The sequence below is a fragment of the Raphanus sativus genome, chromosome 5, assembly GCF_000801105.2.
Source record: "Raphanus sativus cultivar WK10039 chromosome 5, ASM80110v3, whole genome shotgun sequence".
NCBI lineage: Eukaryota > Viridiplantae > Streptophyta > Magnoliopsida > Brassicales > Brassicaceae > Raphanus > Raphanus sativus.
The window spans coordinates 2,725,675-2,752,833 of NC_079515.1; the positions used below are offsets into that span (position 1 = coordinate 2,725,675).

Sequence of the window (27,159 nt, forward strand, 5' to 3'; positions counted from 1 at the left end):
AAGGAAATACACCAAAATTGTACAGAGTTTTCAGAATTACATGTAAAATATTATAAAAGTTGAAAAGGCAAGTATGAAAGCAATGATAAAATCACATGTACTTGGGTGTGTTAGATTGCTTGGAAGTTAGGATTGAAGCACGACATAGTCACAACTCGTGATTCGTAATAATTATGGGGTGGATAGATCTGGAAAAAAATGGGAATATTAAATAGGTAAGAAGAGGAGGGAATATGGATCATCCTAAACCACTCTTTTGTGTTTGTTTCACAGAAAAAGCCAAGAAAAAGAAAGAATTCGATTCTTCCAACCTTTTATCCACGAGAAGTAACGTTTACAATAAGCTGATCTTTATTTTTTGATACAATAAGTTGATCTTTATTCTACGTATGGATACAAGAAGAAAAAGTGCTGACAAAAGAAAAAGATAAAAGAAGAAGTGAAAGAATCCTAAGAATCCACGATGGTGGGTTTTACTCTTTACGTGTCCACAGTGGAATCATATATATGTGGAAAATAGTTTTTTCTGTTATCTCTCTGTCGAACCCCCAATATATCCGCCTGATTACTAGGGCAGAAGAATTGAGCGAGAGCCCATTCATTACTTTGAAAATTTAATTGTATAAGTCTCATCATTTCATCTATTTGGCTGATAAGAACAATAATTATGACTATTTGGTGGGGGTGATCAGATTAATTTATCCAAGTTTTGCTTTCTCAGAGTTAATTGATAACTAATCACATTTTTCTGCCACGTGTGGGGTATGAGATTGTAGGGGAACTACACTATGGTTCTGGTTTGGACTCTCCCCCATGGTTAAACCCAAAAGCCAACATTGTGTGCAATATATATAAATATATATACAAGGTAAGAGTATCTTACACTTAAACCCACTGGGCAAGCAAAAAACACAGAGAAACTGAAAAGGTAAAAACGGGCGGTCTGTTTTGTTCAAACTAGATATATCTCTTCCGCTTCATTGTGTGTATGTTCAAGCCACATTTTGAATCAACTACCCATCTTGTAAGCCCAAACGTGCTTGTCTAGATAAGCAGCCACTGCCTCTTTGATAGCCAGATTTGGAACGAGTTTGGATGGATCGAGTTTCTCACGCGTTATAGGATCAAACCTTCCCACCTACCAAGAGGGTTTAAAACGACCAAACTTTTAACATGAGTTAACAAGGTAAAAAGAGAAAACGAGAGAGAGAGATTGATACTACATGCCAACCTTGTTAATATGTTCAAGGATAGCTGCTCTTTCATATGTAACCCCACTTGGAGAAATCACAGGATCCCGGAATATCTCAAGAGTAATGTTGCAACACAAGTAATCTGGCACCTGCAAAAAAAATAAACCGACACAGAATGGCATTGACTTTAGATTTGAATAGAAGAAGGGATCAATACAAACAACTTTTGAAGAAAACTCAATGAACCTCGGTTGGTTTGTCCTCTTCTGCAGCTTTCTCAAACACTCGGTCAAGAGATCTCAGCTGCTCAGTATGGGAAGAATAGTCTTCTTCCGAGGACTCTTCTGTTCGAGACATATCTAAAGCACGTTGTTGATTAAGAGCAGCCACGCAGGTTTCCCTAAGAGGAACATGAATATTTACCATAAAGCCACAGTTAAGCATAGTTCCAGGTTGTAACTGGATTAAGTAAAGAGAGCAGAACCTACTTCAAACTGTTCAATTCCCAGGAGCGCCTAGCGGAAAGCAGTTCCCACTCCATGTATTTTGCCTTAGAAAGCTCTTCCCATATCTCTTCTACCATATATCCAGTTGGATTTGCGCCTCTTCCAAAATCTAAAGCCTATACGGAAACGTAGCACATGAAGTTATCAAAACTATTGTTCTGTAGTTAGTTGATCATTTCAACAACTTTTTTTCTAAACCTTGGTATTGTCATGCACATAATAACATTAAAAAAAAAAAAAGGATAGAGACTCAACTGAACCCTTCCATTCTATTAAAAGCTTGGAAACAACACTGCTAAGGTTTATATAATGGCGTAAAAAAATCATTTCCACTATTAACTTATTACAAAAGAAAAGAGGATACATACCCTTTGCAACGCTTTGACTCCATCAGCATAATCTTCCCTCTGCAATAAAGCAAGTCCTAGCATGTAGTGGGCCTGCCACAGAGAAACACAAGTGTACAACCACCATATGAAGGAGACGAAAGGATAAAACAAATGCCAAGAACTGTCTAGAATATAACAAAAAGAACCAAAACCTTAACAGAATCATGGTCAAGCTGAATAGCTTTACGACAATCCTCTTCCACCCTAGTCCAATCCCTGTATTTGATTGCCAAGGGAAACAAAACATAAACAACAAGATGAAATCTACAGGCATATAAGAAGTGATTCAGATGCAATTAAAAAACATACATACTTTCGCTTCATGTGGCAGAGAGCTCGATTAGTCCAGTAAACAGGAACCTTGGGTGACAAAGTTATCGCCTTTTAACAAATCACAACAAACCATTTATAAGAAAAAATCTAAAGCTTGGATATGGATATAGTTACGCTTTAATTACAAAGTAAAAATCGAAACCCTAAGGGATAACGCCCAATTAAAAAAACGAAACCCTAAAACGACGAAATGATAGAATTGGAGTGAACAAAAGAGTTAGTGAGGAGGATCGTGTACCTCTGTATAAGCATCAATGGCGGCGCCGAAACGTTCCTTCTTGAAGCAATTGTTGCCGTCTTCCTTTAACCGCTCGGCTTGTTTCGCCGCCATGGCGGAGATCGCGCCTGTCACCATCTCCTAAGCCAATCCGATTATTGGAAACGAATCGATTCTCTTATTTCCCTAGTCCACGCTAATCTTCCTCTCCGGTGGCGCGTTGCGTAGAATCTAATCTCTGAGAACGAGACGGAAGCCTCGAAGGAAGGAAGGAGAGAAACGCAAAGGTCCTAATTTAACTTTAACTGGGTCAGCCCGAGAAGACTTTTGGGCAAAAACTGGATGATTAAAACGCCGTCGTCTTTCTTCGTTTAATTTACTACTAGACCCAAGTTCCAACTCCCAATGATAAACCGGTTCTTTGTTCTTTACAATGAACGTAAAGTTGCACGAAAATCAACAGGTTATATAAATAAATACAGCGACGACCAGTAAAATTTCTCTTGTTATCTGAAGTTGGATGCGTCCAGTCATGATCTAACACTTGGTATTTTTTTTTTGGAACTAAAAGCAAGGTTTCATTAGTAGCACATGGGCATAGGCCTGGGCACGGATCGGATATTCGGGTTTTTGAAGGTATTTATGATTTGCTTCGAATGTTACGGATATCTGATTTTTCGATTTGCTTTGCTTCGGAAAAATACGGATATTCGGAAAAACGGATATCCGGAAAATAAATAGATATTTGCGGATATTCGCGGATACTTACGGATCTCTCATTTGTTTTGATTAATACAAATAATCTTAAAATTTTGATACAAATTTGTTTTGTAAAATATATTTTTTGCATGATATAAAAGATAAAAATTAAAAAAAGCAATGAATCTTCATATTTTGTAAATTTTTAAACTTAGTTAAAATTATAATAACACAAAACTTAAAAAAAAATTATAATTATCGTAAATATTTTCTCTTCCTTTTATGTAATACTTTTATATAAGTAATAATATGAATAGAATCTATCAAATAATTTATTAGAATAATAATTATATAATTTTATACATTTAAAACTTTAAATATAATCAAAATATACATGTATTTATATATTGACGGATCGGATCGGATATTCGCTTCCCAAAATTTTAATATTTGTGATTTGCTTCGATTTTGACGGATATTGAATTTTAGTATTTGCTTTGCTTCGAAAGCTTACGGATATTCGGAATTTTCGAATCGAATAGCAACGGATAACGAATCGAATCAAATTTAACGGATAAAATGCCCAGCCCTACATGGGCATCAGTGAAAAAAACATCTTTTTTTGTTTTAACAAGAGACATTTGGAGGCAAATATATGAATATTCTAAATCCTGGACCTGGATACATATTAATAAAAAAGAGAAGAGATTTCAAAGGCAACTCTAAGGGCATCTCTAACCCTACTCTATTTTCCACTCCAAACATTATTTTAGAATAAAATTTTCTTCAATCTCACTCTATTTCAACTTTAAAATGGAATAATGGCTAGGGTTACTCTATTTATGGAGTAATCTTACACATTACTCCATTTTGGAGTTGAACTTTTTTATTTATGAAATGGTCTTTTAAATTTTTAATGTTTTTTATTTTTTACTTAAATAATATTTTAAAATAATAAAATAACATGAAAAATAAGATATTTCATTATTTAATAATTTGACATAAAATGCATAACATAACTAAACAACATAAATAATCTTAACTAATAAAATAGACTTTTTTTTCTCCTAGGGGGATTAATGCCACGTGGCAACCCTTTTAATTAAACGCTTCGTTCTGTATCCGGACATGCTCATCACAATATCTTCTCTCTGTATTGCAATGGGCTTCTGGTTGGTAATTGTGTTATTCAGTGGGCTTTTGATTTTTTCTTCAGACTGGCCCAGACTTTTTAAGGTTTCTTTCAAGTTGACTTTGGAGATCAGAGTTACCATACCCCTTCGGATATCACCAAATCCGATCAACGTCTGTGTAACGCCATCGGTTTTCGTTAGTATGCTACATCAATCCAAGCATTAACGTCGTTGCCACCTCTCCTCCCCCCTCTTTCACATTTAATCAGCCCAAGCATCATCGAAAGTGACCGATTCAAGTTCCGCCTATAAGGCTATAAATATGTTTCTTCACTGCGATGAACAGCTTCACCGCTCCGAAATCTTTAAAAACAATCTCCGTCAAGCATCAATTCCAACTATGGTGAGTTCATCACCTTGATTGCATGTTTTAGAATTGTCCTACGAAGTTCTGGTCTGAAATCTGAAAGTTTTTGATGATCAATGCTTTATGATATCTTTACTTTATTATTATGTCTTTATGTTAATTTCAGATTCCGAGATTGAGAGTGATGAATAACTTACAAACCTTGTGTGCTCATGTTTGTCAGGAGTGGATCTTGTCCTCTGGATTTTAGAAAAAGTTTGTGTCAGACAAAGAGTAAGTTTTGCATTTTTTTTCTAAAGTAATCACACCTGTATCCAAAGACTAAATCATATAGTTAATTAGCATGGCAAATACTTTAATGGTTGTTGCATACTCAGGATTATCTGCACGTTTGACTCTGAATCTACAAGACTTTCAGAAAGTAGTGTAACAACTCTTAAGTGAATTCTTATCAGTATATTTGATCGATATGGTCAATGTAAGCAATTACTTCCTTTTTTGTTTGTGGTATCCTAAAATGTTTTATGTTTTAATATTTTGGGATTTGACACATCTTTTTTCTTGCCAGTGTATACCAGAAGATAAGGACAAGCCTTTTTCCACTACATGCAATATGTGTCTACTATTTAGTACCTTACTTTTTTATGTTTGAAGTTTGAACCGAACTCCAAACTCACAGAAGAGGTTATGGAAAGACTCTGATTGGTAGTTAGCGAAAACACTAAAACGGTGCTGGAACAATCAGTCCAACAAGACAGGGAGAGCAGTCAAAACTCATTCAGTTTTGTACAATGCATTGTCTCTGTGATCTTGCTGATGCACAAGGACGTTAAAGTTAGGAAGATATTATAACCATTCAAGTCAGAGATCGATTTGATTCTGCACAACGTCATCACATTGCAGGTGATCATTTGTATTTTTTCCTACTCTCTTATTGTTATATATATTGCAAATTCATGTTGCTGATTGAGTAAAACATATTATAAAAACCACATAAGAGCAACTTTGGATTGCATCAAATAGCTTAGTTGGCTGTGCAACTGTGACAGTAGAATGATTTGTGCTCTCGGAGATAATTTTTTGATCCCCACAAGATATAAAACAAATAAACAATACGTTAGTGACAATACTCAAATTGAGTAACTCAATTAAAGTCAACTCTATTAGTTTGATCAAAATACATCAACTCTAAGAATAAACAGGAAAGTTTTCACAAAATCAAAAATCAGTTCAAAATAACAATATGACAAATAAAACCATTAATTTACACAAATACTAGAACTTGTGTTTGGTAAAAAAATTAGTAACAAATACCAATTTAGTAAAAATACATAACATAATTCATAGTATATCTTCAAAAGTATTAGAAATTCATTAAAATCCATTTATGATAATAGTTTTTAACGTATCATTCATCAGATCCATGTAACAAAAATAAAATAAAACTTCTGTCTCACTTACATTTTCCCGTTTTTGAACATCAAGTTCAATTTTAAAATACTTAACAAAATGATGTAAAATAGTGATTACTACATAATGAAAATAAGGTTTAACACAATCCGTCTGAAAAAAAAAATCACAAGACCTAACAAATAAAACAATAAAAATTATCATACCTATTAGGTTATTACCATTACGACAAAGACTTTTAGAAACAACAAAATAGCATCACAAACTTTTTACGCACCTTAAAAAACTCTATGAGAAATAAATGTGGAACTTTTCACACATAACACTATTTTCTTGAACGATCGTTTGTCAAAGAATCATACTGGTTCTAGCATAAGCCGCACACGACCGTACGACGAGTTTACAAGAATATGCTCCTTGATGGTCTATCCATTAACAACATTGCAAATATACAACAACCTTATGATAAGATTTTCTCGAGCATCAACTTAAAGACTCATTACGTCTGAGACATACAATGAGTGTTTTCAGAACAAAACATATACATAGGCTTAAACTTCTCCTCATAGCAGCATAATGTTTATATGTCAATGACAATTAATTATATGGCATATGATAGAGTTATTTGATTCAGCACAATATGTTAGTCTCTACAATAAATATTTACAATCTAAAAACAATACAAATCTGGAGCGTTGGAAATTTAATATAAACTTTCAAAGAGTTGTAAGACATATAGAATCAAAATTTTATACAGAAATAAGTTGTTTGGTCTGTCCAAAAAGTTATCTATGATACTTGCTTCAACTAAAAGTAATAATATAAGAGTTTATTTGGTTCTAATTTTCAATATTGCTTCTGTTATATTCTTTACTTTCGATTTATTTTCCAAAATATTGTAACAGATTTATCCTCATTTATATATTTATTTCTTATACTTTATCATTTTAACAATGGCAATAACCAAAAATATATATATTGTAAAACAAAATCCAACGAGTATTCTTACAAACCACCATGCCCTCCCAATAACATTTCAACAGCCAGCTTAACACAAATCATCAGCTAAGAGTTCTGAATTTTTCAAAACACTATGCCCTTCTGGTATACACCAGCTTAGCACGAATTACAAATTTGAACAACCATAACGTTTACAGTAAACAACCTAACGTCCGAAACCGGCGCGTAGCGCCGGAAAACTACTAGTATAAAATAAAAATAACATAAAATAAGTGATTTAAATGTCCGATTTCAAAAAATTTCTTACTCAATTTAGAAATATTAAAGATAAAAAAACTCATTTTTATTACGAAATACATTAGTTGATCATTTGTGGAAAAATATTCTAATGCTTATTATTGAACCAACTTATATATATTATGTTTTATTTTATTTTTATAATTTCTTGTACCTTTTAATAATAAATGCTTAATTTAAATAAATTATATTTTAAGGCATTTTTGCAAACATAAAATAGTTGGGGTTAACTGATAAACTTTTATAAATATAAGATATTATTAACAATTATTAACAATTTTTGGAATAAAAAATGGAGTAATACATTGTAGTAAAACCTTACTCTATTTTGGAGTTGCACCATTTTGAAGTAAAATTTGGAGTAATATATTGGAGATGCTCTAAGGACTAGAGTGTGTGCAATATCTTCTAGCCCTTTTTCAACCCATCTTCTTCCCATTTCTTGTGGTACTTCCTTTGTCTTACGTATTTGCTTTAATCTCTTGTCTGCATGGGATTTATTAGTACTTTTGGTATAGTTAGGTGTCGAGTCCTTTTATGTAAGGTAGATATATATAGTCTAGTATTCTCATGAGGTCTAGTTGATGGTTGTTGCTTGTTGTTATCTACTGTTTCTCTTCCCATAATCCTGCCCAAAACTAGGATACATAATCCTGCCCAAAACTAGGATCAAATCAGCTCAACAGCAGATTGTGGTTTCAATTTAACTTGTAACCAAACCTTCATTTTCATTAATGATATTTACCATTTAGCAAAAAAAAAAACTAGGATACACAAAAAATTTAGTATCGCACGATCAAATAAGGCTGTTTTATTATAAATGTCGAATTAAACGGTAAACAGCGACATTCATTTCAAAATATGCGTGGCGTTAATTTCTGATTCGGTGAAGGTTAAAATGTTTTCATAGTATGGAAGAAATATCTAATCAAAATATATTTTTTTGTGTTTGTGGCTCCTATGATAGATATTCATAAATAATATACTATATATAAATAGGAGGAGAATATTATATTTTCCACGGACACGTGAACCATAAACACATTGGGAATGTTAGATGTATAAACGCAACGTCAAGTATGCAATAATATGCTTATGCGAGCAGCCTTTTTAATTATGTCTTCTTCATCTTTCGTCTGCATCTTATGAAAACTCGGAAAGAGAGAGGAAAATTTCAATTGTCTTATACTATCAACATCGACTTTCTCACGTAGATGTACTAAATTAAGGAGAATTCCCGGAACATCTTGCAGCATTTGGTATTGACAATTGTGATCACCTGGGGTCTATAATTTAATTAAATAATGATTATAGATAGAGTAAATGGAAAGGAGTATAAGATACAAGAGCTATTGGTGAAAACGGGGATTGATATATTTATTCAAAGTTGCCCAACAACTATGAAAGAAACAGAAAACACAAAACAAACAAGGAAATGAAATTTGGCTTATTTCCAGTCCACATGAAATGACCTAATTATATTATACCTTTTGTTCAACATTATTGACAGTCCTACACTGCTACACACCTCCTTTTAAATTTCCAAATCGCATTGCAAGTTAACTAACATAAATTTTAATAATAAAAGGTTATATTCTCACTTCCTATTTTCACATTGTCCACCTTTGTCGATTTTCTGAATTTCACATACAAAATCCTATCTACTTACTCGCCAGTTATAGCTCATTTGTTATCAAATCCAGATCTTTTGAATCTTAGATATTTAAATTTAATAGGGTAACTAGAATTTTTTGTGGTTCAGTTACAGTCATATCGGATCCAGATCAGTTCGGGTCTCAGATAATTAGACCCAATAAAATAATTATAATTTATTGATTTGGATTTAGTTCAAATTCAGTTCGGGTCGTGTTTGTCCCCCAAAAGATACCCAAATAAAAAGAAAAATAACTTACAAATATTTATATACCTGAAAAATATTCATAATTAATTTTACTCAAAATCTAATCGAGAGACATAAAATACCAAAATTTTATCTGATTATCCGAATTATATTTTGAAAACTTAAAATTTGATCCGAAACTTAAAACTATACCTAAAAAATATAAATCTGAAACATAGAAAAGTAACCATGATATCAAAAATATAATAATACACCTGTATATAGATATAATATATATACTAAAAATTTCAGGTTTTCGGGTATCCTGCTATTTGAGTCGGATTTAAAACCGGCGGTTCCTTCCCAACAAGACCAAGTAGGATAAAAAGTCAGATCGATTCTTACCAGAATCAAGATTTTTTAGTCAGTTTCGGGTCGGATCTTTGGCTCCAGATAAAATACCTTGACCTACTCTTGGTGGAGAGACTTCGAACCTTTGCGCACAAATAAATCAACGAACTATGCGCGTTAAAAAATATAGCGTGAATCAAGGTAAAAGTAATGCACATACTTAACTAACTAATAACTACATGAAAGATTTACATCTAGGGTCACTTTCTATAACATATATTACACCATAGGTCACTTTGCACTCTTAAGACACTTTTTTCTAACTTAATAATTGAAACATAACTAAACTGTAACTATTAGGTCCCATCTTTTCTCTTTCCTTATTTTTTCTTCTCTTTTCTTATCTTCTTTCTCGAATCCTTTTGTGCTCTCTCTCTCCCTTTCTATTTCTTTATCTTTTTTCTTTTTATTTTCTTCACAGAGCTTAGGCTCTCTCTCTCTCTCTCTCTCCAACTCTAGCACAAAAAGATTGATGAAAACACTCTCGACTGTCAACTCTGGGCCACTGTCTTGTTTGATTGCGGTTACTCCGTCTTTGGACACTCCGACTATTGAAGTTATCAACTTGGCACCATCTGAATTGAGTGATGATGTGCTTGTTGGGAATCAGTTCGTCCGTCGCCGGAGTTGACAATTACTTTTTTCAGATCGAGAATTTTGGGACACCAATGGCCAATTTTGGTCTTTTTGCACAAATGGTCCTCTGAATTAAGATTGTCCTCACTTTGGAACATTAAATTTAAATTTTACAGAAAAAAACTTTGTTTTGATCTCAAATTTTCACTTTTACACTATATACAGTTGTACATAACATAGATGCATCTAAAGCCTCTAAATGCATTCTAAAATGATTCAGATGAACTTAGAACAAATGGTAAAAACTACAAGACATCAATACACACCAAAAAATGGTAAAATAAATTAAAATCATAAAAATCAAGATGCATTAACAATATCATAAGATCATAAGATATTAAAATGGAATGAATATAGTTTATAAAAATTAAATAAATAAATATGGTAAAAACTAAATCAAAATTATAAGATATCAAGATGCACAATCCAAATTAACTAAAAGAAGATACTCAAAATTATCAAAATTATCAATTATCTTGTAAAGTTTCAAGCTTGAATCAAGAAGCATGATATTTTGCTTTGTGGAAATTGAGATATTGTGTAATATAACACCAAGTACATATGTACACCAGATAATGTGTATAACAAAATCAAACACAATTATGTGTACAATTAAATCACACACATCCATGTGTACACCCGCAACATTGTTTACCGCAAATTTACAACTATACATATTCCTTATAGTACACAAAAAAACAACTATACATATCTTGTGTACAACTATACATATGTCATTCGACAAAATACAAATGAGTATAGTACAACGAGATGTAACTTATCTAAATATGTTTTTTTTTTTTAAATAGGAAGTGTACATATGTATAGATGTACATGTGTGTCGTCAAAGCGATTTAAAAAATATATGTGTACATGTGGATACTAAATTTACTATCAATACTGGTCAAAATGGAACACACAACATGTACACGTCAAATTTACATCAACAAGCACAACATGTTCGTGTCAAAACATTCAACTAGGTTTGTGTACACATGTACACACTTGTTAGTGTACACCCTAACAAAGCTTTCCAAAACACCAAATCGAAAGGATTTATTTGCAAATCGGAAACATCTAGAAAATAAACAAAATATAAAAAAACACGATATGGACCAATGTTGTAGAATCAGAATATTTTTTGGGGGTTTAGATTGCACAATTAAAAGTTTTGGGGGCAGAAAAAGTATGGAGTCAATTTGAAAGTATATATTTGCAAATAAAAAAACTTTTGGGGCAGAAAGAAAATATTCAAAAGTCAAAGGACTAATTGTGCAATAAAGTCAAAAAGTCACCATTGTTTCTCATCGAAGCTTTTGCGACGAAGGAGAACCGCGTCGGAGAAGCTCGAACTGGCCACGACGATCCTTGCAGCTTCTGATCTCCTTCTTAGTGTGGTTCTTCCTCTTATTGTGGATATTCCTTTTCCTTTATGGATTAGGGATTGTGAATTGTGACCTGGTAATTTTTTTTGTTTAAATGAATGTTTCTACAACAAAAATGTAGATCTTGTTACTCAATAAAAAGATAAACGTGTGTTGATTTAAATTTTCTAAAAAAAGAAAAAAAAAACAACAAAAGTTCACACAGAAACCAAAACGAATGAAAAATTAGAAATATGGTATTTAGTTAGGAAATAGTTAGGAAAAAGTGTCTCAATAGCATAAAGTGACTCTGAATGAAATTAGAAACTCAAAAGTGACCCAGAGTGTTAATCTCTCTAACTACATTTCAACAAATTGACTGATGACAAAATACACATCTCATATGATTAACAAGTAAGCAGAATCTGTGATTATCTGAAATTCACATACAAAGTCCCGTCTACTTTTATTTCAGTCCAAAACACTTTTCCTCTCACAGCGAAGCTCAAGGTAAAAGTCATGCATATGATTAACAAATAATTACATTTCAACCCATCTCGATTGCACACAAAAAGTAAGTTGACAAATAATAATAAGCCCTAATAATAAATAGAAAGATATCAAAGACGCCACTTGCAGTCAACTTCCAAAAGAACACGCACTCTCCACATGCTCTCTACCCAAATTCTTCCTCCAGTTTTAAATCATCACCGATCCTTTTTTTTTTCAACAAACACCGGTTCACATCGTGAACGTGACTTTACTTATCAAGCAGTCAACTCAACACGTGGCATCATCCTAACGGGCCCTACATGATTCCTTAATCGTAGGAAGCGGTGCACTGAATCATGATCCATAATAAGATATTATTACCGTCTATATAAGTATAACCATAACGTTACATGTACTTGTGTCTTATCAAATCCAGACGTCCAGACCAGAACTTAGCCATGGCTTCTCATTCTTTTCTTCTTCTTGTCTTAGCCTTTACTTGTCTCGTCTCTCTCATCTCACCGGCGTTTTCACAAACTTGCTCTACACAGAACATACTCACCACCGAGAAAACTCCATTTCAGACTTGCTTAGACCTACCGGTACTCGACTCCTACCTCCACTACACATACAATGCAACCAACTCATCTCTCTCCATCGCTTTCGTCGCCACTCCAGCTCGACCCAGCGGCTGGATCGCTTGGGCTATCAACCCCACGGGGACTGGGATGGCCGGTTCTCAAGCCTTCGTCGCACTCAGATCCGGACCCGGCGAGGCTCCCGTCTTGAAGACGTACAACATCAGTGGCATTACTGGTAGCAGTCTCGTTGAAGGGAGACTTGCCTTCGAATTTTGGGATCAACGTGTCGAAGTCTTGACCGGGAATAGGGTCGTGATTCGCACCTCGGTTAAGGTTCCGGCGGGAGAGGATAGCGTGAACCAGGTGTGGCAGATCGGCGGGAATGTGACCAACGGTCGTATTGGAATTCATCCTTTCACTCCAGCCAATCTGAAGTCTACAGCTGTGCTGCGATTTTCTGGCTCTGACGCTCCTGCTGCTGCTCCCGGAGGTGGTGCCTCGAACACTCCAGGACAGGCGGGAGGTCCAGGGAACACGGGTTCGATGACGACTAACGTAAATTTCGGGATCAGTTTGGGAGCATTTGCTTTGTTGGGTAGTATTTTTGTTTCGTGAAGGTGATCTTTCTCTATCTACATTTCTCTTTCTAGCAAAATAAATCAATAATGAGCTCCATACTTTCTAGACTTAGGTCATTTACTTTTTTTTTCTTTTTTCACCTTACCTTCTCTTACCACATTATTCTGAGTTGTTATTGTATTGTATGGATCATTGCCACTGTCATCTTATTTACTCAAAATAGCTGCGTTTCTAGTCCCGCTCATTAGTGGCCTAGTTCCACAGATTCACGTATATATATTCTTAAGATACTTCGTCTGTGTTGACTTTTTATAATCAAATAAACCGTAATAAAAATAAACAAACAAACCAACAAAACCTCAAACGCATATATAAGAAGACCATGTTCGTGTGTTTCTCCATTTCATTTGTTGATGTTTGATTTGAAAGTTAAAAGAAATCACCATTTGTTTGTGGTCGTCTGTAGTTCAAGCCATACATTATACATATGGACGATGCTATTGTATTCCTAAAAATTCGGTTTCACATTGCTTCAACAACATATTTTTCGTGACAAATCGCTAAACCTAAATTCTAAACAGAGCAACTTTAAGTAACGTTCAAACTTTGTTTGTTATTAATCGTTGAACTTTATCAGTAAATATTTAAAATGTTTTAATTTAGTGTTTAACTTTAAATAGTTGGTCACGTCACTAGTATTTGATAAACCGCGACAAGAAAAACGAACGTAGTTACTACTCGCTAACTACCAAACTTAGCAAGTACATTACTAAAGTACAAGTACGACCCATAACAAATTAAAGAACGAGCCGCGTTGGCAACTCTTACAAAACATGGGCCTAAAGCCCAATATGTAATATATCAACCTACACGGCCCAAGAAACGCAGACAGTTTCAACTATTTAGCGATGGAGGCGCATATTCGACGCGTATTTCGAATCCCGACGACAGTTATCGAGTTTCGATCTGTCGTCTTGAGCATCATCATAAGGAGTTTCAATTACAAAAAAAAGAAGAGTCGTTTACCAGAGAGAGAGGTATAGCAGCAATGGAGTCGATACAGAGCCGAGTGGAATCGTGGATCAGAGACCAGAGAGCGAGGTTCCTACGCGTCTCATGGGGCCCGCTTCACTGGAGGTTCCGTTGGCCGCCGTGGAACGGAGAAGACGCCGATCAGAGGGTCAAGATCCGGCGCGAGTACGAGAAGCGCAAGAAGCAGATTCATGATCTCTGCCTCGCACTTAAGTCGGAGTCGGTCGAAGATTTGCAGGACTTGCTCTGTTGCATGGTTCTGTCCGAATGTGTTTACAAGGTTGATTTAATTTCTATAATTATTAATCTATAAGTCTCTCGGATTACTTAGTATTAGTTAGTTACAGTTAAATTGTTGATTAGCCTAATATGTTCCGTTATTTAGTTAGTTAGAAAGGTTGGTTAGGTTCTAAGTAACACTTTATCTCTGTTTCTGTTATTCGAGTTGTTACTTCAATGTAGCTTTTTTTTTAATGAGAGTTGGCTAAATTTGTTTGAGAAACTTTCTTTATTATGACAGAGACCTGCAAGTGAGATGGTTCGAGCTGTAAACAAATTTAAAGCAGACTTTGGCGGCCAATTCGTTTCCTTGGAGCGAGTTCAACCTTCATCAGATCATGTTCCTCACAGGTTTTTGTTTTTTACATCTCTTTGCGGTTGGTTTGTATTTTACATAAATTTTTTTTTTTTTGGGAATTGAACGAATCATGGTTGCTTTAATATATGGGTATGCTTTTGATGAGGCTTTTATCAGCAAAAAAGTGAATAGTCTCAATGTATGCATTTGTTTTCTATTAGATGGGTGTGGTTCCTGATACTCTAGCTGAAACTTACTTAATGCAGGTATCTACTCGCTGAGGCTGGTGATACATTATTTGCATCCTTTGTCGGAACTAGGCAATATAAGTAAGTCTTGGAGTTTCTATTCTCTTGGAAAACAATTTGATAAGACAGATGTTAAAGTTGTGTGTTTTTTTTTTCTTCATTCGTGGGTGTGTTGTAGGGACATCATGGCGGATGCAAATATACTTCAAGGTCACATATTTCAAGATGATGTCGCAGAGGATGAATGCATCGCAGCATCTGAAGCTCTACATAGTGATTCTTCACAGAAGATTAACGGAGAGGGTCTTCGGATTCCTCTTGATTCAAAGGCTAAGCAACGTAGAGATCATAAGCCTAAACCTGCTGCACATCGGGTATGCTGTTGGAAAAAAAAAACTTACTTTCTATACTTTTGTATCGTCAGTACACTTATTATTATCTTTTCAAAACTTACTCCCTTAAATTGTTTAAACCTAGGGATTCTTGTCTCGTGCTAAAGGGATACCTGCTCTGGAACTATATAGACTTGCTCAGAAAAAGCAAAGAAAACTTGTATTATGTGGACATTCACTTGGTGGAGCTGTAAGTCTGATTGATTTTTCTTTACCTTTGTAGCTCATCATTGTCTACATCTGGCTTCTCCTTATACTTATATATATATATATATATTCTAATTTTACATAGGTGGCTGCATTAGCTACGCTCGCCATATTGAGGGTTGTTGCTGCCTCTTCTACAAAGAAAGGAAATGAAAATATTCATGTCAAGTGTATCACCTTTTCCCAGCCTCCGGTTGGGAATGCTGCGTTGCGAGAGTATGTTTCAGGAGTACTAGTTAAACATACGGCTGGGCTTATCCAGAGCATTCTAATATATTTTTTTCATTCACTTTGTTTGTTTTGCAGTTACGTACATGAAAAAGGGTGGCACCATTATTTCAAGAGCTACTGTATACCTGAAGACTTGGTCCCTAGGATACTATCTCCTGCCTACTTTCATCTCTACAATGAGCAGAGAATATCAATGGCTGGAGAGGCATCAGAGGCGGAAAAGACAAAAGGTACAGAACAGGAGCAGCTAGTCATCGGTGTGGGCCCTGTTCAGAACTCATTCTGGAGGCTTTCAAGACTTGTTCCCCTTGAGGCTGTTAAAAAACAACTGGATAGGTATAGAGGAAAGAAAATGGATCCTGCAGAGAGTTCTACCGCAAGTGAATCTGTTGTTTCAGCTCCTATTGAGGACGTACTTATGGAGCCGCAGTCTCTTGAAATTGAAGAGGGTGGGGATGGTATATCTCTCAAGCCATTGCCAGATAGTGGTAACGGGCAAACAGTTAATGGGAAGAGCGAAGGAAAGACGGATTCGTCGTCAAATGGGTTTGGAAATAGTTGGCGCAGGGTTCCTTCTTTACCTTCTTACGTGCCATTTGGAGAGGTAGATGTTACAACTTATACATAAATGTGTTAAAAATAATCAAATAGGTTACTAAGTTTATTCTGCATATCACAGCTATATCTCTTGGGAACAGCATCTGTGGAATCACTTTCAGAAGGAGAGTACTCTAAATTGACATCGGTACGACCTTCCTTTACTTATAAATATGCTAGCAAGTGTTTACTAAACCCAAGTTGTGGACGTACTATTACTAACTTTAGGTGGTTACTTAGAGATGTTATTTCTTCACGTTTAGTTTTGTGGTTGTTGACCTTGATGTTCTCTTATTTGGTTGCATTTTTCTGGCAAAGATGATTTTCAGGTCAGATCTGTGATTACCGAACTGAGAGAACGTCTTCAGTCACATTCAATGAAATCCTATAGGTCTCGCTTCCAGAGGTGGTGATAGTTACTCCTTGATCAGACATAGGCTTTGGTGTCTTTAGCTTTGGTATGATTTCTTTACTGACATGCCTTTTTTCATACCGTAGAATACATGACCTCTGCATGGATATTGATGGATTCTTTGGAGTGGATCAACAGAAACAGTTTCCACATTTACAACAGTGGCTTGGACTTGCTGTTGGTGGTAGTGTAGAAATTGGCCATATCGTAGAATCACCGGTCATTAAAACCGCCACATCTGTCGCTCCTCTTGGCTGGAATGGCGTTCCCGGTGATAAGAATGCAGAGCCTCTAAAAGTTGATATCACTGGTCATGGGTTGCATTTGTGTTCTTTTGTTCATGCGCAAGTGAATGGCAACTGGTATAATAATCTGTTATCACTTTTTTTCTCCTCTTCTATTTGATGATTGTGTGGTTCAGTTATTAAATATCAATAATTGACTCTCTTTAGGTGCTCAACTACTGTGGAATCCTTCCCTTCAACACCTGCCTATTCTTCAGACAATGTAGAACAGACTGAACTACAGAAAATTAGAGTGACCATTGGAGCTCCTCTGAAACGACCTCCAAGCAATCAGATAGTTGAAGATCCTTTGGTTCCTATGTTCTCGCCCGTTGATTCAAACACCGGTTTGGTGAAGGAAGGAATCAGTTTAGGATTTTTCCAAGAGGACAAGTTTGTTCGTCCCGAAGGTTTGGAGGACTTGTATGTATTCTGTACTAGTGATTTCGCTACTGTAGCTAAGGAGGTTGAGGTTAGAACACGGAGGGTGCGGTTACTCGGGCTTGAGGTACTGTTTTCGTTTTAAATAACTTGTGTCATGTTCTCATGTATTTTTGTGTGCTAATCCGGATGTTTTGTCTGCGTAGGGTGCTGGTAAAACCTCTCTGTTCCGTGCAATACTAGGCCAAAGCATGCTGAGTTCGATGACACATGTGGAGAATATGCAGATACAGTCCGATGTTCAAGATTGTATTGTTGGTGGTGTTTGCTACTCCGACACAGTGGGTGTGAACCTACAGGAGCTGCAGTTAGAGGCTTCTCGCTTTAGAGAAGAGCTATGGAAAGGAGTTCGCAGCCTAAGTAAAAAGATAGATTTAATTATTCTTGTGCACAATCTGTCTCACAGAATACCACGTTACCAGAACTCAACAGAACAGCAGCAGCCAGCACTGGCGCTTCTGTTAGACGAAGTGAAGTCCCTCGGCATCCCTTGGGTCCTAGCCATTACAAACAAGTTCTCAGTCAGTGCACATCAGCAGAAAACCATGATAGAAGCTGTTCTTCAGGCATATCAAGCGTCACCGAACTCAACCGGGATTGTGAACTCTATCCCTTATGTTATTTCCGGCTCTGGGGGCTCCTCGTTGCCTTGGGCAGCTGTGAATGCTGGTAATGAAGGATCATTAGGCGCTCAGAAGCTGATATTCGCTCCCCTCGACCTTGTCAAAAAGCCTTTTCAGAGAAAAGACACTGTTTTCCCAGTGGACGGTGTGAGTTCCCTTTGCCAGCTTGTCCACCGCGTCCTTCAAACTCAAGAACAAGCTTGCTTTGAGGTATCTTCACTCTCCTACCTCTCTTGCTTACAATTAAGTTTGGGGGAGGTTAACCATTTGTTGAAAGTAATGTTGTTAGATGTCATGTAATAACGTTCTAGTCGCTTCAATGTTTATCTCTCCATCAAACTTTCAGGAACTTGCTAGAGACAGACTGTTGGTGGAACTAGCTAGAAGCGGTGCCGTAGATGGTTCACAGGCCAAGTCATCATCGATGTCAGCAGCAGCTGTGGGTGCTTCACTTGGAGCAGGTCTTGGCCTTGTCTTAGCAGTTGTAATGGGTGCGGGTTCTGCTTTACGAAAGCCATGATTGTACCCAACGAACCATTGAATCTGTTATCAATATATATTTATATATGTACATATAGTTCCCACTAGAACTGGATTTCAAATTCATGATTTCACCATTTTCTCAAATTTATGACCGAACCCAATGCGTAAGATAGATTGCAAGTCTCTTTAACTGCTAAAAATCTTTTGATAATGTTTTCTTCCAAAGTATATAATCTTTAAAATCATTATGAACATTTTGAGGTACAATTCTTTCTTCCAAAGTATGTGGTTCATAGATTACATAACGATGTTGTGTTTGTACATAAAACAATGAGGCTACTTCAGTTAGGGGTGGGCGTTCGGATACCCGTTCGGGTTCGGATCGGGTATTTCGGATTTTCGGGTATTTCGGTATAGGAGTATAAAACCCGTTCGGGTATTTCTGTACTTCGGGTCGGGTTCGGGTATTTTTAGTTCGGGTTCGGTTATTTCGGGTCGGGTTTTCGGATATTTAGATTTTGAAAAAAAAATTAACTTCTTCATTTCTTAAGTTTTTTTCTTTTAAAAAATATAAATTTTTACTTAACTGATATTTTATTTTTAATACATTGAATGATTTGAAGATAAAATCTTAAAAATAAAATACACTAATTTGATTATTGTTTTAAAATTTTAGCTGTACTTTTGTTAATGCATGAAACTAAAATTTAGACATGTATTTTAAGCATTTTAAGTGAGCAAAAATCACTTTTCTTGCAATTATATGTATATTATCTAATTTTAAACCATGTGTATAATTAATATAAGTATTTTGAATAAAATTAGAGAAGTAAACTATGAATATATGGTTAATAGTACATAAGTTCGGTTATTTTCGGATATCCATTCGGGTTCGGGTATTACCCGTTCGGGTTCGGATATCCAATCTCTCATAATTCAATACCCGTTCGGGTATTTTGCTACTTCGGTTCGGATTTCGGTTCGGGTTTTTCGGGTCGGGTTCGGGTGCCACTTCGGGTATCGGGTAAAGTGCCCACCCCTAACTTCAGTTGTTTGCTTTGCCCCAGCTTCTTGGGAAAGGAACTGTGTCTTTAATATCAGGAAGACCTGTGGCAAACAGAAGCATATGCTCCATCCTTAAGCTTATTCCTGAATTCTTCACTGTGCCATGCCTCCTTAAATCTAAGTACCACTCGTACTTCTCCTTTGTTTCCAATCCATATTCACTGATCCTCGCATCCATAATCTCAAACCGTTCTTCGTTTTGGCTCCCAGTGATCACAACACCAACCTGCAAAAAGAAATTTGAAGAGTTTTGTAACTTGACTTTCCTAGTTTTAGCGATAAAGTTTGGTTTGCTTATCTTCTCACCTTTGGTACAACCAGATCAAATGCTGCTACAGTCTGCTTATCGTCATTCAACCGTGTGTAAAACGGTTTAACCTCTTTCGGGTAGCTATGTATAATTACACAACCCTTGTAGATCTCATCAGTTAGGTAACTGCAACATTAGACGGTGAAACACCAAAACTTTCAGAGGCAAGATCTTGAAACACAAAGACTTCTTCACAGCAATCCACATAAGCAAAAGAGTATAACCTGAGATGCTCCTCTGTTAAAGCAATGCCCCAGTCAGGCTTGGTTTCAAATGTTCTAGTGGTTGCCTGTTTGTAAAGAATCAGATCATTATGATATAGCAACTCAAATCAAAACATGGTGAAAATACAGGGGATTTGGAGGTGTTTTTTACCTTCTGCAGAAGACTAATCGCTTCAGTATAAGAGAACCTCAAAATAGAATTGGAAGCTGTTGCTTCAAGACGTGTGGTGATGGTCTTGTCAACTCGTTTAGATATGAATTTCACGTCTTCGTGACGGTTTTCCAGAAGATACTTGCAGAGGAACTTGAAGAATTCATCAGCGCATTCCATAGCATCCTTTAACATCCAAAAGATACAAGTTTACCCATTTGGCCAATAATCATTGAGTGGCCTTTTACCACAATAAATCTTTATCTTACATCTAATTCGGAGAAAGCTATCTCAGTCTCCACATTCCACGTCTCCGCCAAATGCCTTGTATCGTCGATTTTATCAGCTGTGAATCTCGGTCCAAAGGTATAGACTTTTCCAAGTGCAGAAGCGTAGCTCTCAAGATGAAACCTCCCAGAAACAGTCAGATAAGTCTCACAACCAAAGAAATCTTTCGAGAAATCAATCTTCTCAGGTTTGATCAGCGTTGCTGCTGCTGCCTTTGGTTTTTGTCTCATCTCAAGATCGCTCGTTTTCTTCAAGTCGTGTGCTGCGACAGCAACCACAGCTTCTCTGTTGCTGTCAGATCTCTTAAGGTGATCAATTAGCCTAGTCTTCTCCTTCACCGCTGCCTTTACTGTGTCAACGCTAAATCCATCTTTTTCATCGACATGTTTCTTCTCGTCTTTATCATCAGTTTCACCTAAAAGAGTAGTGACTCTAAACATCTCGCCAACACCAGCGGTTGTGATAACAGGTACTTGAACATACTGAAACCCATTGTGCTGAAAGAACGTGTGGCTAGCTAAGGTTAATGCGCTGTGGACTCGAGTCACCGACCCAACCTTCACCAACAACATAATATATAATCTTATACCAAAGACAAAACCAGATGTCTCTGAAAGATTCACTAACAATAAATCTTGAAAATATAGGTTTTTACCATAGTTGTGCGGGGCCTGAAATGAGACAAGTCTCTAAGCGTATGCAGAGGAAGCTGTTTCTTGGACAGTGGGTACTTGTCTGGGTCAACTGTTCCTACATGAAGAAGCTTCACAGCTTCAAGCTCAATTACGTGTTTCGAAGAAGCAGCCAACGGTTGTCTCAACACACCTTCTGCTACAATACATGTCCCTAGAGCCATAAGCTGAGTTGCTGGAACATTCGATAACACAGAATCAACAATAACCTGAGAAAGAAAGAAATTTAGCTCTCATTGACATTTCATCGAACACCTACTCTGCAAAAAAAAAAAACGAACATCTTCAATTACCTGGAGAGTGGAGACAGAAGAGCCATCACTGATCTGGGAGTGAATAATATACTCAGGCGGTGACGTGGCCTTGTGACCGCCGGCGAGGTCATGTTTATCGAAGATATGGTAAGTCTTTCCACCGCCGCTCAAGACGTCGAAAAGTTTTCTGAAAATATTCATCTTCGAGTTGATGATCTCCGTGCAGCTAACGCTGGGCGTCGGAGAAGCCTGACTCCCGCCGCTCGACGGCGGAGGGACGAAAACTTCCGGCGGCGGCGGCGGGGATAAAGAGTCTTTCTTTACAGCTCTAGAAGACTTCACCCATCCACCGACGACGACCCTTTTCCCGACCAAGCTTGCGCCGCCTTCGAGGAGAGTCTTTAACTCGACTCGTTTCGAATACTTCGACAAGGCGACGGGATCGGGAGGGGTATCTTCGTGATGATGCTCTTTCTGGTGGGTTTTCACGTGAGATTCCATTTTGGGTGGTTTATAGATTCCGGTGAATCGGAAGATCTGAGTGTGGCGAGGTTGCTAGGATTGGATAGATCAGAAACGAAGACGAGATTATATATAAACATCGATTACTTGGAGATTAATTCAACTGAGAGATTAGAGGAAGCTTAGATTGTTGGGAGAGGAAAAGGATTGGGAGAGAGAAGAGAGAACGACCAGGTTTGGGTCTTCTTCGAGGAAGTTTAGATTCGCGGGAACTGCGTGAGAAGTGATGATGATGATGATGATGATATTCAATTTTAAACCTTTTTATATATAAATGCAAACAAATATTGTAATTTTGAGGCCCATATGGCCCAATAGATACCTTAATATGAGGTACATATACCTATTGGGCCTTAAAATTATTATGAATTAACAATAATCATATTCTTTTCGGTTTAATCCGTTAAAAATAATATTTATTATGATTATAAACCAGACAATAAATAAATTATAAACCGTTTTTTCTTGTTGGCGACTTTTTGTGCCACTGAATCAAAGTTAAGTTTCCTGTACTTTCCGGCCGGCGTCGGCTCCGACGTCGACTGTACTCTTCCCCTAGTTTTTTTCTTTGTCTTTCTTTAGTTTTCCAATAAGCAACACACATGTCGTTTCATTTTCCAATTATTTTTCTTCATATCTCCATGAATGAGAGTTTATGTTCGACCTTGATTCAACAACGTAATTTGTATTCTTGTGTCAATTTACTTCCGCTGTCACCCTCTGTGTGCGGCTTTTATTATTTCACTCTTGAAAACATTGGTTTTCAATCGAGATTGGTTTTTCATCGATGGATTTGGGATCCAGGGATTACTGATTTTGATTTTATGAATGGTGGAGTGGAATATTTTGAAGACCCTTATTATCTGAGAGAGGATCAGATGAAGTTTCATTTCAGTGGAATCCATGGCGAAGATATAAGCGGTTTGTTATCGTTTGGCTACTCAAAATCATCATGAATGGAGGACTGGTAATGTCAGATTTTCATTCAACACCGCAATTTGGTTGATTTCACTGGATGAAGGCTATGACTCTGAGGCTATATTATTTACAGTCATGAATACTATGGTCATGAATTTTACAACGCTCTTTGATTGCGATGGTGTTGTTCTGAAAACCAATAAGAGCCATTTTCTTTTTGACGGTGCCAAGTGGAGGATTTTGGAATGGAAGGTCATGAAGATATTGCTTGTTGGTGTCAAAACAAAAGTATTTCAATGTCATGGACATTTACACTAAAATATGTTATTTCTTGTTGCGGGAGTGTTTGGGACGGAATGCAATGTAACAGATAGATTGCATCCAATGATCTACTCACAAAAAGACGCTTATTTACAACAGTTGAAAGCCACAAGTATGATCATATAAGACCAGAGCGAAATGGAGAAAAGTTAATGAATCAGTCTATCCTACGAATGCATTAGGAAGCATCGTGTTATTACTATCTCTGTTTAAAGTTCTGTTTGGTGATTGTAATTTATATTTCATGTAATCAGTTACATTGATTTGATATCAATAAAGTAAAGATGTTAAAAAAATATATTTATTATGATTTACAATAATTGTACCATGAAATATATTCGTATTGGCAAATGTATTATCTTAGTTTAATTTTTGTTGTGAAACCTTATATGCTTTTACATATATTTTGACCAAAAACAAATACTAGACGACTGGTTGTTTCGATTGTAATTAGGTACGAGATCTTGTCAGTAAGCAGTTGAAAGACAAAAAAAAAGGAGTATTAGTGGGGACGGGTCAGATGTAACAAATTGCAATGATGGTTACCACGAGGCTACACAACCTAAGGCCGAATAAAGCACACATTATTAGATACTGAACCTTTTTCGATAAAACTAGTATTCTCTCTAACTAAGCGTAGACTTGAGGTCTAGAATTCGCAGACGAAAGCAACATATTTAATAGTATATCGAAAATATTACAATAGCCTTAACTAACCAGTATAGAGTATAGACTATAGGCTTCTCATACACTGGCCAATGATTGAACAAAAACGCTAATATCAAAGTTTCCAGCTTAAAGTAATGGAGAATTTTGTGTAAGTAGTCTGGAATCGCTAAGGTATTAACGTCAAAGAAAATCTACCAACTGTGAAACTACAAAGTCTAATGACATATGTTGAATATGTGTGCCATAAGGCGATTCAATAGTATTAAGAAAAGTTATTTTATCGTCTCTGGAACTCACATATATCCTCTATTATTAGGTATTTTCTTGTTCACTTTGAGTTAGATCTATTCTAAACTTGTTTAGTAGTTATGAGATGGAAAATGGAATATTTTCTAAAGGTTCACCTCTCTCCTAATCACAGTCACACATAGGCCTTAATGATGCTCATAATCATTGCTTCTTTCAATGATTAAAATCTCTTTTGATTCCAAGCTTTACACATCATCCATGATCACTCACTCACTTCTCCTGTTTATAAATCCACGTTCAAGAACTTGCATATTCAGAAACCCAAAACTCAAATACTAAGACAAAGAAAAAGGAAGCAAACATGGTAAGAAGAAACGCAGTTCATGCCACTTCAAGTCTTCCGTCTAGGCTTTGGTGGCCGCAGCAACGGAGGAAAGGAAAAAGAGCCGTCGTGCGATTAGGAAACCGCCGACGAGGGTTCTTGGTGGGACAACCGCGGATGGTGGTGCAGAGATGGAGGATGAACATCGGAAAACCGATGAAAATGATGAGAAATATCATTTTGGGAATGATCTCAAATGGTGGAAATGTTAAGTTCTTAGATGCTTATCTTTGGTCTTTGCCGATTTTACGTCCTCAGTTATTTCCACTATGCTGATCATTTGTTATGCCAAATTCTAACTGTAAAACTGTAATTTTTTTTCTTGTTTTTCTCTTTCACCCCACCTTTTGTATTAATCTAAATAATTGTCTTTATAATAAAGTTTTTTCTTAGCCAAATATGTGAATATCATATAAATATGAGAAGCTATAATAATGTTTTTATTTCATGCTAGGATTTTTCTTTGGCAAACGGGTGGAAGCTTTAAGCTTATGAAAAAAAAGAATTATCTGCAGACAATCATTGTCTTTTTCAGTCTTACACAAACTTTTTTAGTTGCAAACATGCGACTTCTACTTCTACACATGCAAGCGTGATATATGTCTGAAAAGTCTAATTAAAAACCGAAGCAAATGTATTATAAAACTTTGATAATAAAAGGTAGAAAAATTAGTTACACGGAGGAAAATTGGCAGAACATTTTCCAGGTAACCGGAGAGAGAGTGTGCGGTCAACGCCAGAGATAGGTGGTCCCTTGGAAAGAGCACATAGACAAGGTTGACCAAGCCTCTTGATGGCAGCGCAACATAGCTCGTTCGGCGATAATGTGCTAAACGGCGCGACCGATGGTCTACACGGCACTAGTTGAATCAAAGCCGACAAAAATGTTCGACCACATGGGTGTGCCGTAGCCTCCTCGACCAAGCCCGACTCGACCAAAACCATAAGCAGTATCACTATATGAGCGTGTGAGTTTTTCATCTCAGTATAACTTTTTGTTTTGAAAAATGTTTGAAAAGGTGAGGCGCATTTATAAGTTGTACGTATAATAGTAGGATAGTGCAAAAGGAGAATGATCGCATGAATAACCTAATGGAGGTGGATTAGATAGATCATGAAACTTGAGGTTTATTGTTTGTAGGCTCACATTTACAGTTATTGCTTTTCAATAGAGCAACCAATCAATACGAGCACGTGGGTTTTTATTCGTTAAATGTGAATATTTACGTTAATCCTTTATGTCCTAACCACCATCTAAGGCATGATTCGACGACATGATGGAGTTGGACTCTAGAGAGTTGATCCAGAGATGCGGAAGTATAATGGATGAGCCTAGCCTACACGTCACAAGTTGAATTAAAGACAACCACATGGGTGTCCCACATTGACCAGACCTGACTCGATCAAAACTGTTAAAAGTAAAGTAATATCTTTGTAAGAACCTGAGATTCTTTTCATTACATTCATCTCATTGATATAATAAATACGAGTATTAGGAGATCAACGAGAATGATTGCATAAGTTTTGATTAGATGGATCATTTAACATATGCTTAATGTTTGTAAGGTCACATTTTCTATTCAATTAGTTTGACTTAAAGAAAACTTAAACTATATGGATCCTAATCTATATACATCATCACTAGTACAGCCTCACTCTTCCATGGAATATATTACTATATATTCTAGTCTCGTTTATATGTTCATCCAAGTCATGGGTCTTAATCATCATATTAAACTAAATATCTCACCATCCAGGTGTTGATGACCCGGTGGCATTCTCAGCTGTGCGACCTGTTCTAGACCATGTAATGAGTTATTAAAAGTGGTATTGTTACCGCCTTGACTAGAAGACAAACAATAAAAACCGAAACATCTTAGTGTCTCACCAGCTTAAACTGATAACAACATTAAAGTAATAATCCCTCTTAATCTCACCAACGTCCTCAGAGAAAATAGTTAAGAGGGTGGTTGAGACAAGTGATAAATGATTAAAACTCTCATAACTGGACTAAGTTTGCGTTACTGTTTCATTGACACGCCTAGTAAATTCAGACAGTGACCTCCGAAGCCAAAGCTGGAGACAGACTTGACTTCAGCTTGGTGATGATGGTCAGGGGTTTTAGAGTGACAGTCTTTATTATGTCACAACTGATTGGACTGTAAGAACTCTATAGATCC

General features: G+C 36.4%; 6 protein-coding genes and 1 long non-coding RNA gene across 7 annotated transcripts; 4 read left to right on the forward strand and 3 right to left on the reverse strand.

The window, feature by feature from the left end:
- Positions 1–817: 817 nt before the first annotated feature.
- On the reverse strand, positions 818–2,936 carry LOC108857135 (E3 ubiquitin-protein ligase CHIP). Its single transcript, XM_018631071.2, has 8 exons — positions 2,660–2,936; positions 2,402–2,469; positions 2,241–2,304; positions 2,068–2,139; positions 1,682–1,815; positions 1,440–1,593; positions 1,232–1,342; positions 818–1,138 (listed from the first exon to the last, which is right to left on the reverse strand). Exons 1-8 carry the CDS (start codon positions 2,774–2,776, stop codon positions 1,010–1,012), a joined length of 849 nt encoding a protein of 282 aa, XP_018486573.1. The 5' UTR covers positions 2,777–2,936; the 3' UTR covers positions 818–1,009.
- Positions 2,937–4,493: 1,557 nt separating this feature from the next.
- On the forward strand, positions 4,494–5,857 carry LOC108860181 (uncharacterized). Its single transcript, XR_001950609.2, has 4 exons — positions 4,494–4,873; positions 5,061–5,110; positions 5,215–5,315; positions 5,406–5,857. It is a non-coding gene; the product is annotated as an uncharacterized LOC108860181 (long non-coding RNA).
- A 6,697-nt stretch (positions 5,858–12,554) lies between these two features.
- On the forward strand, positions 12,555–13,680 carry LOC108859652 (auxin-induced in root cultures protein 12). Its single transcript, XM_018633563.2, has one exon. The coding sequence runs from the start codon at positions 12,658–12,660 to the stop codon at positions 13,441–13,443; it is 786 nt and encodes a 261-aa protein (XP_018489065.2). The 5' UTR covers positions 12,555–12,657; the 3' UTR covers positions 13,444–13,680.
- A 653-nt stretch (positions 13,681–14,333) lies between these two features.
- LOC108861712 (uncharacterized) lies at positions 14,334–19,068 on the forward strand. The gene is made up of 13 exons (XM_018635648.2): positions 14,334–14,719; positions 14,960–15,069; positions 15,283–15,345; positions 15,443–15,638; positions 15,742–15,846; positions 15,949–16,079; positions 16,170–16,698; positions 16,774–16,839; positions 17,021–17,097; positions 17,190–17,465; positions 17,556–17,895; positions 17,975–18,661; positions 18,798–19,068. Exons 1-13 carry the CDS (start codon positions 14,456–14,458, stop codon positions 18,969–18,971), a joined length of 3,018 nt encoding a protein of 1,005 aa, XP_018491150.2. The 5' UTR covers positions 14,334–14,455; the 3' UTR covers positions 18,972–19,068.
- A 376-nt stretch (positions 19,069–19,444) lies between these two features.
- On the reverse strand, positions 19,445–22,666 carry LOC108861713 (asparagine--tRNA ligase, cytoplasmic 2). Its single transcript, XM_018635649.2, has 7 exons — positions 21,958–22,666; positions 21,628–21,873; positions 20,954–21,529; positions 20,685–20,870; positions 20,534–20,598; positions 20,306–20,435; positions 19,445–20,225 (listed from the first exon to the last, which is right to left on the reverse strand). The coding sequence occupies exons 1-7, from the start codon at positions 22,417–22,419 to the stop codon at positions 19,980–19,982; spliced, it is 1,911 nt and encodes a 636-aa protein (XP_018491151.2). The 5' UTR covers positions 22,420–22,666; the 3' UTR covers positions 19,445–19,979.
- Positions 22,667–24,725: 2,059 nt separating this feature from the next.
- LOC108861716 (uncharacterized) lies at positions 24,726–25,388 on the forward strand. The gene has a single exon (XM_018635653.2). It carries the CDS (start codon positions 24,959–24,961, stop codon positions 25,253–25,255), a length of 297 nt encoding a protein of 98 aa, XP_018491155.1. The 5' UTR covers positions 24,726–24,958; the 3' UTR covers positions 25,256–25,388.
- A 77-nt stretch (positions 25,389–25,465) lies between these two features.
- LOC108861715 (putative lipid-transfer protein DIR1) lies at positions 25,466–26,009 on the reverse strand. The gene is given in 2 exon segments (XM_018635652.2): positions 25,466–25,970; positions 25,972–26,009. Coding segments are annotated over 2 exon segments (360 nt in total). The 3' UTR covers positions 25,466–25,648.
- Between the last annotated feature and the right edge of the window lie 1,150 nt (positions 26,010–27,159).

Bases quoted from the DNA above. Each gene is read 5' to 3' on its own strand.
- LOC108861716 (XM_018635653.2), top strand. From the start codon at position 24,959: ATGGTAAGAAGAAACGCAGTTCATGCCACTTCAAGTCTTCCGTCTAGG.
- LOC108861712 (XM_018635648.2), top strand. From the start codon at position 14,456: ATGGAGTCGATACAGAGCCGAGTGGAATCGTGGATCAGAGACCAGAGA. The intron at 15,639-15,741 runs GTATGCTGTTGG...GTTTAAACCTAG, and splicing joins CTAAACCTGCTGCACATCGG to GGATTCTTGTCTCGTGCTAA. The intron at 16,080-16,169 runs GTATGTTTCAGG...TTTGTTTTGCAG, and splicing joins GGGAATGCTGCGTTGCGAGA to TTACGTACATGAAAAAGGGT.
- LOC108859652 (XM_018633563.2), top strand. From the start codon at position 12,658: ATGTACTTGTGTCTTATCAAATCCAGACGTCCAGACCAGAACTTAGCC.
- LOC108861713 (XM_018635649.2), bottom strand. From the start codon at position 22,419: ATGGAATCTCACGTGAAAACCCACCAGAAAGAGCATCATCACGAAGAT. The intron at 20,599-20,684 runs GTAAAAAACACC...CTTTACAAACAG, and splicing joins CGATTAGTCTTCTGCAGAAG to GCAACCACTAGAACATTTGA. The intron at 20,226-20,305 runs GTGAGAAGATAA...TTCTTTTTGCAG, and splicing joins TTGATCTGGTTGTACCAAAG to GTTGGTGTTGTGATCACTGG.
- LOC108857135 (XM_018631071.2), bottom strand. From the start codon at position 2,776: ATGGTGACAGGCGCGATCTCCGCCATGGCGGCGAAACAAGCCGAGCGG. The intron at 2,470-2,659 runs GTACACGATCCT...ATTTGTTAAAAG, and splicing joins CCATTGATGCTTATACAGAG to GCGATAACTTTGTCACCCAA. The intron at 2,305-2,401 runs GTATGTATGTTT...AATCAAATACAG, and splicing joins CTCTGCCACATGAAGCGAAA to GGATTGGACTAGGGTGGAAG.